Consider the following 16,312-nt stretch of genomic DNA (forward strand, 5'->3'; position numbering starts at 1 on the left):
ACAACAAATTAAATTAAAAATCATGTTTTGTATAATCAACATCACCACACATACAAAGAAAGTGAGATATAAATTGATAAATTAACTTTGTTGTTGTTGTTTTGTGTAATTGATTAATTTTTAAATGTATACGATAAAAGTAAAAACAAATTAATAGAAGTTAAAATTGATAACTAATTATCATCTTTAGTTAATGTTCGGGTACGAACGGATCGAGTTGAATTCATTGAAAGTAACGCAAGAACCATATCACTTTTATCCTTCATCGATTTAACTTTTGTCGATTTTGTTGAAATTGTCGTGGCCTCTTTATCGGTACCATTGGTGTTTGTTGTTGATTTTTTCGCATTCCTTTTGGCTCGAAGATGACGAAGCTTCTCGTAATTTCGAAGTAAAAACAATTTATGTTTTAAAATGTAACAACTCGAATGATAGGATAAGGGTTTCATTAAGTTGGCTCGATTTCGGGATTTACCGATCTCTTCGACGGTACCACTGTTCCCAATTTTGGACAAATTTCCATCTTTTCGGCGATTTGTCGAGTTGGCGGCACACTTTTTAATTATACAAATTCCCTCGTATAAACCTTTCTTTTCCTCTTTCTTTGCAAGGGAACCATTATTACGCTGGGTTCGTCCTCCGATTACCCCACGGCACTTTGATGATCCACATCTACAGACTTGTTGGGTTTCTCGATTGAAACAATCGAAATTATAATCGTAGGTCAATTCTTCTCCTGGTTCAATGTTTCGCAGAGCAAATAGTCCGACTCGATAATAACCACCGACTGACCATTTTTGCATCTCACAATTGGGTTCGCAACTGTGATTCACGTATCGACCTTCATTTGCTAATCGATAACCATCAATGACCAAACCAGCGTCTAGATTAAGACAATAATGATGTGGATCATTATTGTACCTTTCGACCATTCGATATCTAAACTCTTTCTCGTTAACCACCTCGCCAATGTATTCGAGGATAAAATTATTTGCTTGAATTGATTCAGTGGTTCGAACACCCCAACCTCGATCTGGTGTTTCAAACCGCTCCAGGCCGGGAGACCAGTCATGTTTTTGCATCCGTTGGTTGGCACATTGATCACCACAGGGACAGAGATTGGGTGAACATTCAACATACATCAAACGATTAAGACAGTCCGATAGGCAACCTTTTTCCGTGGGTTCAACGGGCTTTTTACAATTACATGATTGCTCTTCATCCACTGAAACGGGTTTTACATTAACAAATACATTTGATCGGATCTTTTTATAATTACTACTACAAGATGAATTAAGTTTAGATCCAATTAATTGACCTCTAGTTGATTGGATCCAAATGTCGTAGGGTAATTTAAAATCAGAACGAGTTCGCCGAACCTTTTGACCGGCATATAATGGTGGAGGTAAAAGAGTTGAATATCTTGCATCTAACTCTTCATCTTCGGGAATTGTTTTCATTACATCAGCGGAAGATGATGAAGGGCCACCGACACCACCACCGGTAGAACCACTTGGACTTGGTGGAACTGTTTCCAGATCCTCACTTGACATAGTAGATTGAGTTGATTGGGTTGACTCGGTGGCGGTAAAATTTGCCGCTGTTTGTAAACTACCTTCAGGTGCTTCCGCTTTAAATGCTGAGGAAAATAAACCCGCTTTAAGTGTTTTCCTCTGGGGTAAATAAGAAGGATTTTTTGTCTTTGGTTGATTTGATTTTCTCTTTTTACCACTGCCACCGCCTTCACCAGTAGTTGAATTTGATGAAGGTGGGGTGACTTCAATCACGACAAGTTGGGTATTATTTTCAACTTGTTTATCTTTATTTTGTACTGAAGGGGAAGATGATGATGCGGAAGATGAGCCACTTGATTTGGTCGTCGGTGTTGTTGTTGATGATGGTGGTTGACTTTTACTCTCACGAAGTGATCGCCGAGAAGATGAAGATGATGATGATGAAAGAGGAGGAGGTGGTGGTGGAGGTGGAAGAGAATCTCCTGAAGATTCAATGGATTTCTTTGAAGAAGAGCTCGATTTAGACATTTCTTTTTTGTTTATTTTCCTTCCACCACTAACCCGCTTAGGTGCAACTGGAACATTTTTAATTTCCAATTTATCTCGAGCCAAGGCCATTTGTCTGGAAGTTCGCAATGGTGTTAAAGGTGATGCTGATGGTGACAAATTAGCAACTTTGCTCGGAATAATTTGCTCATCAGAACCATTTGTGTTTAAATGTCTTTTCCTTCCTCTCGCTGGTTTAGAAACTGGTGGTGGTAATTCATTAGATTCATTGGTGTTAAGACTAGAATTTGGTTTAGATTTGGTTTCTTCTGGTGTCGGTGTCAATAGAAAATTAGATGATTCACCTTGAATCTCACCATTAAGTCTATTATTATTATTGGTACTTTTCGAATCTAAATCATTAACCAGTTCAGTCACCATTTTATCACTTGTACCATTGTTTGGGTTAATACTTTCATCAGCTTTCTCAGAGTTTAGGGTAAGGGTGGGAACAGGATCGATCGGGCTAATCACCTTGGGGATATTTTTCTTTTTCTTCTTTGTTTTAACAAATCCTGTCCTATTGATAAGGCGTCTTTTCTTGGCAACTCTTGGCTTTTTTAGATCACCGGTCGACTTTGCCTCGATGGTGATGACATTAGCACCTTTAACCCCAATCATAGCCAATTCCTTTGTATCTTTATCGCCATTCAACTCACTACTAGCGGCTAAGGAAAGGGTCACCTCGTTATGGACACTAGATTTTTCCAAGACATCATCTTTTGATCCATTAGTTGGTTTAATTGAGTTACAGGTTTTATCCTGTTGATTATTAGAGGCAGCGGAAGTCGATGGTTTAATTGATTTACTTGAGCCTCTTTTACGCTCAGATTTATGCATGTCACCAGAATTAACAATCGATGTAGATGTAGATGAAGTGTTGATGATTGAAGTTGTTGTTGTTGTTGTTGTTGTTGTTGATGTTGATAAAGATGGTGATGATGATGGTGTAGATACCAATTTCTCATGGTAATCATTTTTTGTAAGAACACATTGCTCACTATAATTAATTGGTGTTGATTTTTTCTCAAGAGGTTCCGTTGTGATAATGTTTTCTTTATCACTAACCACGCCAACAGCAAATTGAGCTTCTTTACTATTATCAACAATAATATTCCCGCTAATTACTTTATCACTTTCAGGGTTACAATTTAAATCAACATGTAAAGGTGACTTATTTGTTGACTGAATTGTTGAATCTAAAGAAGGAGCAACAACAACAATGGTGGAAGAGGAAGAAGAAGATGATAAAGAAATGATATCCGTTGGTTCAGTTATTGTTGTTGTTGTTGTTGTTGGTGATGATGTTGTTGTATCAATTAGTGAAGATGATGAGGTAACAATAGATTTAGATAATAAATTACTAGATGATGATTCTGTAGTTAAACAATTAGTCAATTTAGATGAAGAGGAGGTTGAAGACAATAAAGATGTCACAGGAATGGTTGAGTTAAGTTTACCATTATGGCCTCCAACAGTAAAAGATTTGCTTGATATCCCACCAATGTTAATATTGGTTTTTCCTCCTTCCTCTGGTCTCCCTACCAGAGGTGGGCCTATAGTTGGGGAGTCATCACTAGTGGTGGTGCTACTTTTACCTAGATCATCATGCCCGGGGCAAATTTGAGTTACCTTTCTTGTCCTTTTCTCTGGATCAACCTCAAAATCCTGCTCATTGCCTGTTTCCTTGGTTACAAGTTGTGTTGTATTGTTGATCGGTACCATTGGTTTATCCTCATCACCATCATTACCATTACTCGATGATGCTTGTTGATTGTTAATTTTTACACAATTAATATTATCATTATTATTTTGTACATTATTAACATTGATTTTTGCATTGCTTTGTCTTGTACGACGAGAAGATGGAGGATAAGATTTACGTTCATCAATTGATTTTAATGATGATGATGATGATAATTTTGCTCGAGATCGATTTTCACATTTTTGAGTAACTCGATTTGCATTTCGACGGGATTTAGGTGATGTGCTTTGATTATTACTGTTAGTTGTATTACTATTTTGATGATTATTACTGTTACTATTATTATTATTATTGCTATTTGTACCAACTACTGATGGTGATTTACCATCACCTCCTCCACCACGGTTGTTGTTTAGAGTTGATTTAACTTCAGTTACAGTTGATGAAGAGGATGATGATATTGCATTGGTACTTGCACTATTAACATTATTAGTATTTACATTGGTATTACCCTGATTAGTGAGATTAGCTGATTGTTTCTCACTCTTTGTCTCGATGTGACGATGATGCCGTTTCTTGAGAGGTAATCGCTGCTCAGCTACTTTAGATCCCGAACTTGATTCACCTGAAAAAAGGAAAAAAAATTGAAAGAATTAGAAAATCTTAAGCCACAATACAACAATCTAAATTAATTATTTCACTATTTCCTTTCAATCTTAGTAGTAATGATTATCTGATGATTTGATCATGATGATGATTAAAAAACAGAACCTAATCAATTCATGGGCAGATGTACAAGTCTATTGACTTGATAATTATTATAACAAAATTAACTCTGAACAAAAATTATCCCTCTTATCATCATCAGCAATTTATATTAATAGACAATCAATCAATCAATAGCTTATCGAATCATATAAAGAAACTAATTGATTATAAAATACTAAACATTAATCTTGTTAAGTTGTACGATACAAGGAAATTAATCAAATAAAAATCCTCAACAATCAATCGCAATTAAAAGGTAATAATAATTACCCAGAGTCGCTTGAGAAGATCCTCTTTTCCCACCGGTGGTTTCATCGAGATCTTTGCTTTTCTTTTTACCCTTTTTACCCTTTTTACCACCGCTGTTACCGCGTTCACTAGAACCACCGCCAGATCTTGACCCAGAATTTGAGCCAACGGCTTGAGATGAATTGGCTGATGCCGCTGATGATAAGTTCCGTTTAGATGAGTGATAATTGTTACGCCGATAGTGAGAGAGATATTTCATACATTTAAAGAGACACGGGCGATTCTTGAAATCGTTTAAATTCATCTCTTTCGATGAGATCTTAAGGAAGCTAAAAAATGAGGTGAGATTCTCGATGGCGATCAGGTGACTTGCATCGGCTGCCATCGGTTTCTCCTTGTCAGGTAGAAAAAGTGATCTGTGTTTCTTTCGACGGCGAGAATGAGAATTCTTTGAACGGTGAATAGACGAATGGCTGAAGGTAAATTTGGGTGTAATGATTTTACCCTCAATTGAACCTTCTCGAGGAGAGATCGATGTTGTACCAGAGGTCGAAGGTGTTGTTAATGATATTACCGTTGATGAAGGTTCAGATGAACAAGTTGCTATCATCGTTGAGTCAAATGTTGATTTAGATGAAGACGAACCCGTTTTAGATGAGGATAATTTAGATGAGGAAGATACAGTTAGATTGGATGTCGATTTTGTTGTTGATTTAGTTGATGATGTTTTAGTTATCGAAGGAGTCGATGATGATGTTGCAGGAACATCACCTGATTTTGGAATAAAACATTGATTAAGCTCAAATTCATCTTCTTTTTCTGGTTGGAATTGATTATTTATTGAATCACGAATACTTCGAACTAAAAGTTCAAGATCATCTTCTTTCCGTTGAGATGTGGATGAAGTTATGACAACAGGAGCCTTTGTTGGTAACGTAGCCGCCGAGTTGCTGGATTCTGGTAGAGTTAATTTAGATTCAACATTCGCAGTGGTGGAAGATGAAGTTGATGAAGGAAATAGTGTCGAAAATGCTGATGAAGATGAAGACATGTCCAAAAGCATCTCCGTTAATTGGATCAACTCACTAGTCGATGATTTAATAGGAGATAATAAAGCTGCTTGAGATGGTGGTGCCGGCGGTGGTGGTGGTGGTGGTGGTGGCAGCGGAGGAATAGGAATTGGATCCGGTGAAAGAGTATGTGTTATATTTGATGGTTCAATTGACTCTTTTACTTTCATGATGGTTAATGACGATGATGATGTTGATTGTTGGTGTTTACAATTTTCCTCCTTGGATATTAATTTAGTTTGGATATTACTTTCAACTGTACTTGATTTACAAGTTGTAACACTCGAACTTTCCATTGTTGAAGGTACAACTTGATACTTCGAATCAACTTTATTTTTTGATCGAGTATTTTTCACTTTTATCTTGATCTTGATTGGCATTATTTTATTGTTATTATCCTCACCATTAACAACAACACCCGTGGTATTAATATTATTTACAATTGGATTTGATGTTGATTGGCGAGTTCGTGTTGATGTTGTAGTAACCGTTTGATGATTTAGATTAACTTGATGATCAAGCTGTGGATTAACAGGATTTTCAACAATTTGGGGATTAATGGGTAATTGTTGTTGTTTTTTGCTTTGATAGGTTTTTGATGATTTCGGTTTAACCGTTGTAAAAGTTGAACTTAAATCGGTTTCAAGGTTAATTCCAGAATTTTGGTTTGGCGATTCTCCCTGAGATTGCATCCCACTATCGGGAGAGGTGAGTTCCCTTAAAAGAGACACCGATGATGTCGATGTTGTCACCGGACCTGCCGGTAAATTTATCGTAGTATTAATATCAGTTTTTGTTGAACTTTTTAAACGACGATTGGTAAAATTTTGGCTACTAAATGTTTTACATTTTTCTTGTAATTTGGAGGTTAACTTTTCCGTACTTGAATTATTATTGTTACTATTATTGGTACTTTTAACGGTTGAGGTTAATTTGTTAAGAGATCGACTGGTTGAAGCTTCGTTCAGATTTAAATGCAAATTTGAACAAATTGCATCATCAGGTATTGAACGGGAAATTTTTTTACTATCAATCGAATTGAGTTCAGCTAATGATATTGAATTAATACTCGTATTTACAATGGTACCAGTTTTTTTCATCTTTTTCAGTTTCACTTTATTTTTAGGTCCACTTTTTAATTTATCACCAATCATCATTACTGAACCACAACCAATACCGACACCGACACTTTCAATGGTTTTCTTGCTATTAGCTTTCTTAACATGAGAGGATGATGATGATGTTGTTGTTGTTGCTGTCGTCGTCGTCGTCGTTGGTACTAATGTAAGATCAGCACAATCGGTTTGAACTTGTACTGCAACGGTTGCTGTTGATGGTTGAGTTTTCTTGGTTCTATTGTGTGAATTGGGCCCATTTGATGTTGTTTTAAGTGTTGTTACTGATGAAGATGGATTAGAATGGGTCATCTTTTGTCCAGAATTTTGTGCGGTCATAGAGTTTTGATTGACTAAAGAAGAAGGTGTATCACGATTTTGTAGATGAGGAATTCGGTAAGAACGAAGTCGCTGCCTCTCTTCGGCTGGATCACGAATCTTATTTGGTAAACCACCGCTGATAACACTAACTGATGGACTACAACTTCCACAAGAAACAGATGAAGGTCGAGAGATTGGCGTTTGAGGATTTAAATGCAACGAGTTGATAGAAAGATTTTTATCAATGGTTAAACTCCTTTTAATTGTTCTTGTCCGTGAACGTCTCCCTCTCGAACTAAGTGTCCTATTTGTTAAGGAGGAACTGCTACTACTACTATCACTATCTGACCCACTCGAGCTGTAGAAAGATAATAAAATAATTAGTAAAATTGATAATTTGTATAGAGAATTAGTAAAGATAACAAGGATATTGTTTATCGAATGAAATTATCTCCGTTAAAGTAGAGAAAAGCTAAGAAAATATTATCCAAATATAACCAAAGTCCATGTTTTGATTTACGATAATTTGCTCACCTGTATGAACCAGAACCAGATGATGAGCCACTGCTACTTTGGCTTCTTGAGCCACTTCGTGAACTAACACTTCTTGAACTGGAAACACTTCGGTTACTTCGACTGTGTGATCGACGACTACACGAGGAGCAACTACGACAGCTACGAGAGGATCGACTAAAATGTGAAGAGGAAGAGCTATCACAAGAATCTCCACTAGAACTACAACTTCGTGATGAGCAAACAGATGAACTACGATCACTTTGTTGACTGCCCGAGGAACTATTAGAAGAAACCATTGAGGAATCACTTTCATCTGCCGAGTCAGTACGATCGCTTCTACCAGTAGTTGTAGTACCAGTTTTAGTGACCGGTGTCTTCAGGTGGCCCTCATTTAACCGCATTTTCCTGTACCAGAAAATTTAGTCAACCAAAAGGTGAGAAGGGAAAAAAAAAATTTTCAATGGCGAATAAAAAAAGGAAAAAGATCAACCAGAATTTTGGAAGATTCTTTGTTGTTGTTGTTCTATTCTTCAGATAAAATCAGTTAAGCCTGATCATCGAGAAGAGAAGACCAGTAAAAAAAGAGATACATTTACACAGTAAGAAGCTGAAGCTGAACAACAAGAAGAAGAAAGAGAATCATAGTAAATAATGATAATAATAATAAGAAAAAAAAAGAAAAAATTAGAAAAAATTAGAAAGGAAAAAGACAGAGAAAGAAAGAGAAAAATAGATAACAAGTAACAAGAGTAGAAGAAAAAAAACAACACAAACAAGAGGAAGAAAAAAAAAGAGAGCGAGTCTCTTAACTTTCTCCTTTTTCCAATTGAATCATTTGTTAAAAAGAATAAATTTAAAATTCCAAATTGTTATTCTCAATTAGGTGAAGATGAATTATATTGGTTAACAGTCTTCTCGGTGATAATTATGATGGTGATGATTAAAAGATAATTAAAAATAGATAGACACCAATAAATAAATAGTAAGGAGTAGCAATCAAAGTAAACAATTATTTTCTTCTGTATATTAACCAAGGGCAACACCTCAACATCTTTCACTGAATAAGTGGTCCCTCAGAATGGGGGGAGAGTCGATTCGCCTTTCAAAAGAAAAGCGGTTCTTATGATTACATTTAATTTCTTACCTTTTATTTTAATTTTCTTTTTAATTACATAATTAATTTTGATTAAATTTCGTCATTAGTTTATGTTAGTTTGTATTAGTTTGTTCTCTGTTCAATTCTTCTCATCAACTGTTCGGATCATCTTGTTGTTTTTACTTTTCCTTTTTCTCTTGTTGACTTGTTGAGATTTTTTTCTTTCTACTTTTTGATAATCAATTGATTTTGTTTTTATTGTTCTTTTCTTTTTTTAATTGTGATTGGTTTGGGTTTTGTTTTTGCTTTAATTGGGTTAATTAGCTCTGTGTTTGTGTTTTGCTCTTTCTTTCGGGGTTTCTCTTTGTTTCTATCAGATTTTAGAGGTGACTCTTTTATCCTTTTGTCAATGTTTGTCATCATTTGTTTTCTTGTTGTTTTATTTAATTGTCATGGGAAATTTATGACTAATTAATTTCTTAAATTGTTGATTTAGAACAAATCCTTCTGGGGATTGATGGAGCTAATTGGACTTTCTCTCTTTTTTCTTTCTCTTTCGAAAATGTTATTTTGATGTTGTTTTAACACGTTGTTGAAATGATTTTGTTTCTCTCTTTTTTTCCTGGTAGAAATTATTAATTTATTGATTGTGATTTCGACTGATTCTTACAATCAAAGAGGCCAAAAGATTGAGACACAATTTTACTGGATAGTTGTAAGAGAATCCAGTGTAGTATTTACGGTTTGGGTTAACAAAGTAGTCAAATTTCCTTGAATTCCATCAGTTAGACTTTTAGATGGGATTGGACAATAAGGAGTTTTAACAATTATCACCATGGAAGAGATTAACATGGTAAACCAGATTATCCAGAAAGAGATGAAAAATGTAGCTCGTAATCTGACCCAGAATGGAGTTGAAGCCACTTCGAGTAATTTTTTCTTCGATAGAAAAACCATTTCCGATTCTTCTGGTCCATCTGATGTATCGAATTGAACACAAGGCAATTTGCTGGTGGTTTCCATTTTTAGAATCACGAAAATGTCGCCAACTAAGCAAAACGAGGTAACTAAATATTAATAAGAATAAGAACAATTAAGAAAATTGTAAAGAAAATTGACTCTTGATTGTTTTTCTCTTTTGTTAAAATGATTACAAGTAAAAAAAAACACTTACCTGAAGAGAGTGAAGATTATTAATTGTGAAGATGATTATGAAGAGTGAGAGAGATGAAGAGAGGGGATAAAGATAAAAAGAGAGATCTCTATGAGGAAATCGTTTCTATCTCTCTCATTATCTCTGTCTGACTCTCCCTTTTTCTCATCTTCTCATCCCAATATAGCTTATGCATTTTCCTTACGTTAATTACATCTTTCAAAGAGTATTGAGTCATCAGGGGTAAGGAGAGAGAGAGAGAAAGATAAACATGGATGAGAAATGAAAACAACAACATTAGAAGAAGTTGATTATCCATTAGCAATGATCATTTCCTATAATCAACTTACAGATTATATTAGATTTCCCACGACTGGATCATCTTTTTTGATTGATCAAACTGAAAAATATTAATCTCTCATATTTGTTTAGTAGAAAACAGAAGCAATTTCATTTCATATCAGATGATTAACATTAAATGGAAAACCAAACATGATCATAGTCATCATCTTCATCTTGTTGGACATTGATACAACCATTGGATCCATTAAGATTATCTTCATAATAAATTGTCATTTGGATGATGACAAACATTGGCAAAAACGGGAAGAAAAATAAAAGATCACCGGTTATCCAATTTGATTCCGATATAAAGATGAACCAAAATTAAATGGAATCTCCAAATCTCCAATGAAACCCAATGTTCCTCCAACCAACAGTTAACCAAACCAAACAAGGCGTTTCACTTCCGAATAGTTATTATAATTGTAATTGTAATTGTTTCCTCAATCATCGTTAATTAAATCTGTTGCAAGAAGAAGAGGAAAACTAATTCGACAATGTAAAACAATCGATATTAATCCAAACAATCACTTGGAAAGTAAATGATCAACTTGAACTTGATCTTGTTACTCAATTTGCTGGATTCTCATTGGTTCTCGGCGATTCTCACGTGATGTTGACAAAAAGGTTTTTCTTTTATTCAATCAAAAGATTTACTTTCATGTTGACTGTTGACTGTTGATTATCAAACTATATTTTCCTCATGTTTTATCTAATTAGTAAATTGTTTTTCTCCATAATCACAGAGATGAACACAATAATCACCTAGTTAAATGTAATTAACGTCGTAGTTTTCAATTAATTTTTTCCCTTCCATCTATAAACATTTACATCTTTATATCTGCTTTTTTTTTGGTTGCTACCTGTTGTTCATGTTTCTACTGTTAACAGTAATATTTAGTATAACCCTTATATTTATTAGTGAAATTTTCTCTCTCAATTGACACCATTTTCCTGTTGATCTGTTTTTTGAAAGAAAACTCAGTAATTCACTAAAAGCCTCAAATTCTATCATCTTTAACTCTACCCTTTTCTCTTTCTGTAAGGTGTCCTTCTGATTCATTCTACAGAGAATATTTTCTTTTTTGTATTTCTTTCTTTTTCTCTCTCTCTCTCTCTCTCTCATTCTATTTTTCCTTTTCTTCTTCTTTACTGGTGTTCAGTTTATTTTTTGTGTTCCCTTTTCTATCTCTCTATCTTTACCTTAAAAATACTGAAAGAAGTATAAAATATATTTAGATTTATATTTTGCCGAGTATGGAGAAACGGATTCCTATCAAATGGTGTACCAGGTTATCCTGGTCACAGTTTGTTGGACTGATTACGTCTTGTTACATTCTAATCTTTATGTTTATCATCTCACCTGTAAATTGTGTTGAAACCAAAGCTAGTTTAAATTTAACCACTTGTGTGTTAACAGTCAATAAAAATGTATATAATTTAAGTTCCTTGGTGAGAAATGATGGAGACCAACCTTGGCTGTTAAATACCCGGATGTCTAATGATCAATCTCAGCAAAATGTATTTATTAACCTGTGTCGTCCATTACCAAGTACATTACCTGCTTTACCTAATGGTGGTTGTCGAGATTCAGTTAACTCTTCTGTTTGTATGGTTAATATGATTGAAAATCAAACCACCTCATTTGGTGACTTTAATGATTTTAAGGTTACCTTTGATGATTCAATGGAGGCGATACATTTTATCATGAAGAATACAAATTTATCAACTGAAATTTACCTTCATTGTAATCCAAGCTCAAAAAATAGTCAACCCATTCTGATTAAACGAAGATCAAATCGATTTCTAATTGAATGGTATGATGCTGCTGCTTGTCCCAAAGCCGATGTCATTGGGGAAGATTGTTCAGTTTATGTTCCCAGTATTAGTAAGGTTTTTGATTTATCACCTTTAAAGAAACCCGGTGGTTATGATTTTCCTGAAGATGGTTATGATTATTTTATCAATGTTTGTGGTCCAGTTAATGCAACTGGATGTTCACCAAACTCTGGAATTTGTCACTACAGTAAAGATGGTAAAATGACCTATTCACTTGGACAATGGAATGATCAAGTTATCTATTCGGATGGTATAATTAAGCTTACCTATGGAGATGGTGATCCATATCGTAATGTTGAGAGGACACCTCGAGCTAGCGAAATCCTGTTTATCTGTAACAATTCAGCCGGTGAAGGAAAACCTGATTTCATCAAGGAATCAAATCGTACTTACATTATCCATTGGGAAACTAAATATGCTTGTCCCAAGATGACTCATAATGTTGATTGTATTTGGCAAAATTCAACTCATCGTATTGATTTAACTCCTTTCAGTAAATCTGAGGGTAACTTTTTGGTTCCTTTGAAAAAGGGTTTTGTTGTCATTAATGCTTGTAGTCCAGTTAACCCTAGACTTCATCGTTTACCCCAATGTCCATATTCAAGTGGAGCTTGTTTCATTCCTACTGATCATGAAGGAGCAGCAACAAAAAGTCGAAACTTGGGTCAACCAAAGACACCACCAAGATTACTGTTTAACAATCAAATTAGTCTTCTTTACACTGATGGTGACACTTGCCCTTCAGATCCATCTAAACCCTATGTTACCTACATAACCTTTTCTTGTGATCGTAATGTTGGTGAAGGTTCACCCAGTTTACTAAGTGAAGATGATCTGCAAAACTGTGAATGGCTATTTGAATGGAAAACAAGTCTAGTCTGTCAACCTCGTCCAATTTACAGTCATCAATGTATCTTTGAAGATCAACTTAACAAATTGAAAGTCGATTTAACCCAAGTTTTTTCATCACTTCCACCGATCTCTGAACAAAATAACTCAACAATCAAATCATTTTTCATTAACGTTTGCTCTGTTGGTTCAGGCAAAGATTACAAAGAAATGACAATCTCTAAAATGTGTTCCAATTCATCATTATGTGTAGAGGAGACTCTTATTGGTGGTAATTCAAGTCCACGATATTTAAGCTTAGGAAATCTTCAAACTAATAATAGTGAATATTTTTTCCAAGGTGAATCTTTAATTTTACGATTTTTCAATGGATCCTTTTGTGATGGTGATAGAACCTGGTCATCTGAAATTGATATTCGATGTTCATCCAATCGAAAGACAACCTTTGTCCGTAGAGAAACCGATAAATGTATTCACAAGATTTTCCTTGAATCAGCACTTGTCTGTGGTCTAAAACCTCCCAGTTGTACCTATCGTTTTAATAATTCAATTATTGATCTTCGAGAATTGTCATCACTAACTCATGCCTGGAAAACAAATGCCGCTCCGGTAGATAAAGTTTACTACTTTAACTTGTGTAATAAGATTCCAAAGGATCACCATGCATTTGATGGTTACAGTTCTGTGGTTGAATGTGATCTTATAGACGGTGTTGAACATTGTGGTCATCCATTGGGACAGAAAGATTTGATGACCATGTCAATGGAGTACGATTCAGATCAGACGAAACAAAATCTTGTGATTACCTATGCACACGATAAAACGGACGTTTGTACTCATACTGATTCGGTTACAACTAAGATTAAACTTATCTGCAGTTCAATTTATCGTGATCCAAAGTTCACTCGAAAGGTTGACAATTTTACTCATTGTGAATATCATTTTGAATGGGAAACATATCTTGCCTGTTTTGATCATGAACCAGAACGAAAGGAACGTAAATTAATTCGTAATGGTAATTATTTCATCGATAAAAGGCCTGACCTCGAAATTAACATGGCAATTAATATGAGTGAAATTTTCCATACCCATCACACTGTAACTGATGGAAAATATAATTACACAATTAATCTTACTGGTAAAAATGATAATTCAAAAGGAAATTGTAAAAATGCAGCCATTTGTCAGAGAGAAATCAATGGTACACTTGAACGTGACATTGGCTCTCTTGAAACCGAGATGATGGTTACCCAAGGAACCAAAATGAAGCTCAAATTAACGGCAAATAATCATCAAAAATGTGGTAAAAATGCTCGTAAAAATGTAACCTCAACAATATTCTTTCAATGTAGTAGTGCCGAATCGGGTATTGGTTCACCTCGATTCTTTTACGAATCAAATGATTGCGATTACATTTTCATCTGGGACACATCAATGGTTTGTTCAGGTAAAATGTTGTCCACTGATTTCATTGCCAAACTAGAAGAGTCATCAGTAAACTCTGAGTCCAATTTCTTTGGACGAAACGGTTCATCGACAGCATCTCTATTTGGTGCTTTTCTTCTAGTAATTTGTGTTATGATTTTCGCCGTGGGTCCATTGGCTTGGGTTGCATTCCGTCTAAGTGATCGAGAAAAAAGGTTGGTTCCCCCATGAATTTCCTAGAATCCTTTAGTTGATCCATTTTTATTCAATACGAACCCAAAAAAATTCGAGCCATTAGTCACACAATTTTTTCTTTTTCTATTCCATTCTCTCTCTCTCTTTCTACCTCTTACATTATCTTTCATTTTCTAACAGGAATTATCTAGTCCATTGGATCCGAAGCAAATTCCGGGCTCCGGTAATCACATCGTTCCACTATTCTCAAGTTTCGTCCGATTCCACAAAATTAGTTTCCATAAATGATGATCTTTAGTCCAAGAGAGAAGAAGGTGTCGAAGAAGAAAAAGAAAAACAAAGAATTTTAAATTTCAAGTGGAAACGTTTTTATAAGCGAAAAAAAGAAAAAGTTAAATTTCTGTGTAAAAAAAGTCAAAAACTTATTTTCTAAAAGACTGTTAGCATTTTGGGTTGATAGAAAAACGATAATGTCATAGAAAAGGATCATTTCTCCTATTCTATTTCTTTCTTTTCTTCCAATCAAATCCACCAACTTTCCACATACACCACCACCGCCACTTCCACTTTTCCACCTTAATCAAAATTCAACCACCAAGAACAAAAATCAACCATATCTCTCATTCAATTACGAGAATGAGAAACAACCTCATCCAAAAAAAAAACACCAACCAACAAACATAACAAATCTAATTGTTCTCTATTATGTTATTGTAAATTAAACTTCGAATTATCTTTTTTTCACAATCATTCTTCCTATTTAATTGTCGTGTTAATTATTCACTCAACTGGTTGGAAATATTGAATTTCCTTTGGTTGTTTTATTGGTTAAACAAACGAAATCAAATTACAACTCCGAGTTTGTAATTAACAATTAATGTTTTTTCTCTCTCATTTAATTGCTCTTTTCATGTGAGAGCAATGGAAACAATTTAAACAACAATTTGTTGTCAACAATTAAAGGTATTAACAAGCTGTAAATGATTAGTTTGTTTTTTCCTTTTTAATTATAGATGATTAATAAATTGCTCTTGAACTTTTCCTTTACTGATCAGCTGAATATATGGAAAAATTTTCATCTCCAATTGTGATAACAATTAATTTGTCTGAATGTATTGTTGATTTTTGATTGTTGATTGGTGATCATTTAATCCAACTATTGACAAGTAATAACAAAATTATGTTTTCATTAATGAGACGTTAATTGTCAGCAATTTAAATGATTTAATGATTCACTTACCTTTGAGTAAACTAATTAATCCATAAAAACAAACACAATCTGATTGTTATTGTTTTTTGATTGTAAGGTTAATGCCCCATGTCATTAATAGTTAGTTAATCATCTTAATCATAACTGATTAGCTTTTAGAAACAAAAAATCTAATCAATTGTTTCAATTATCATCTTAATTGTTGTTACCTTGAAGAAAAAAAGGGAAAATCGATTAAGAGAAAAAAAATTATCTCTTTTTTTTGTTCGTCTTAATTGTTGTAAGAACGGAAAAGGTTAATTGTGATCAATTAGAGTCAAGGGTTAAAAGATCATCAAAGGTTCGTAATTGTTACTATTTGACCTTTGGCAGGTCAAATTCACATAGAAAACAAGGTCA

The 16,312-nt window shown here is 34.4% G+C and overlaps 2 protein-coding genes across 3 annotated transcripts; one reads left to right on the forward strand and one right to left on the reverse strand.

Annotated features, from left to right (window-relative positions):
• Positions 1 to 69: 69 nt before the first annotated feature.
• Positions 70 to 10,544, reverse strand: LOC128389055 (serine-rich adhesin for platelets-like). Of its 2 annotated transcripts, XM_053348563.1 has the most exons (5): positions 10,404 to 10,544; positions 10,075 to 10,269; positions 7,823 to 9,967; positions 4,804 to 7,646; positions 70 to 4,390 (listed from the first exon to the last, which is right to left on the reverse strand). In XM_053348563.1, the coding sequence occupies exons 3-5, from the start codon at positions 8,203 to 8,205 to the stop codon at positions 174 to 176; spliced, it is 7,443 nt and encodes a 2,480-aa protein (XP_053204538.1). In that variant the 5' UTR covers positions 8,206 to 9,967; positions 10,075 to 10,269; positions 10,404 to 10,544; the 3' UTR covers positions 70 to 173. The 2 variants fall into 2 exon arrangements, with proteins under 2 accessions (XP_053204538.1, XP_053204539.1); XM_053348564.1 differs by lacking the exon at positions 10,404 to 10,544 and having other exon boundaries at positions 10,075 to 10,397.
• A 770-nt stretch (positions 10,545 to 11,314) lies between these two features.
• On the forward strand, positions 11,315 to 15,445 carry LOC128389058 (cation-independent mannose-6-phosphate receptor-like). Its single transcript, XM_053348566.1, has 2 exons — positions 11,315 to 14,723; positions 14,884 to 15,445. The coding sequence occupies exons 1-2, from the start codon at positions 11,653 to 11,655 to the stop codon at positions 14,999 to 15,001; spliced, it is 3,189 nt and encodes a 1,062-aa protein (XP_053204541.1). The 5' UTR covers positions 11,315 to 11,652; the 3' UTR covers positions 15,002 to 15,445.
• Positions 15,446 to 16,312: the final 867 nt, after the last annotated feature.

This window comes from Panonychus citri, unplaced genomic scaffold, assembly GCF_014898815.1.
Source record: "Panonychus citri isolate SS breed McGregor unplaced genomic scaffold, ASM1489881v1 Contig00104, whole genome shotgun sequence".
Taxonomy (NCBI): domain Eukaryota; kingdom Metazoa; phylum Arthropoda; class Arachnida; order Trombidiformes; family Tetranychidae; genus Panonychus; species Panonychus citri.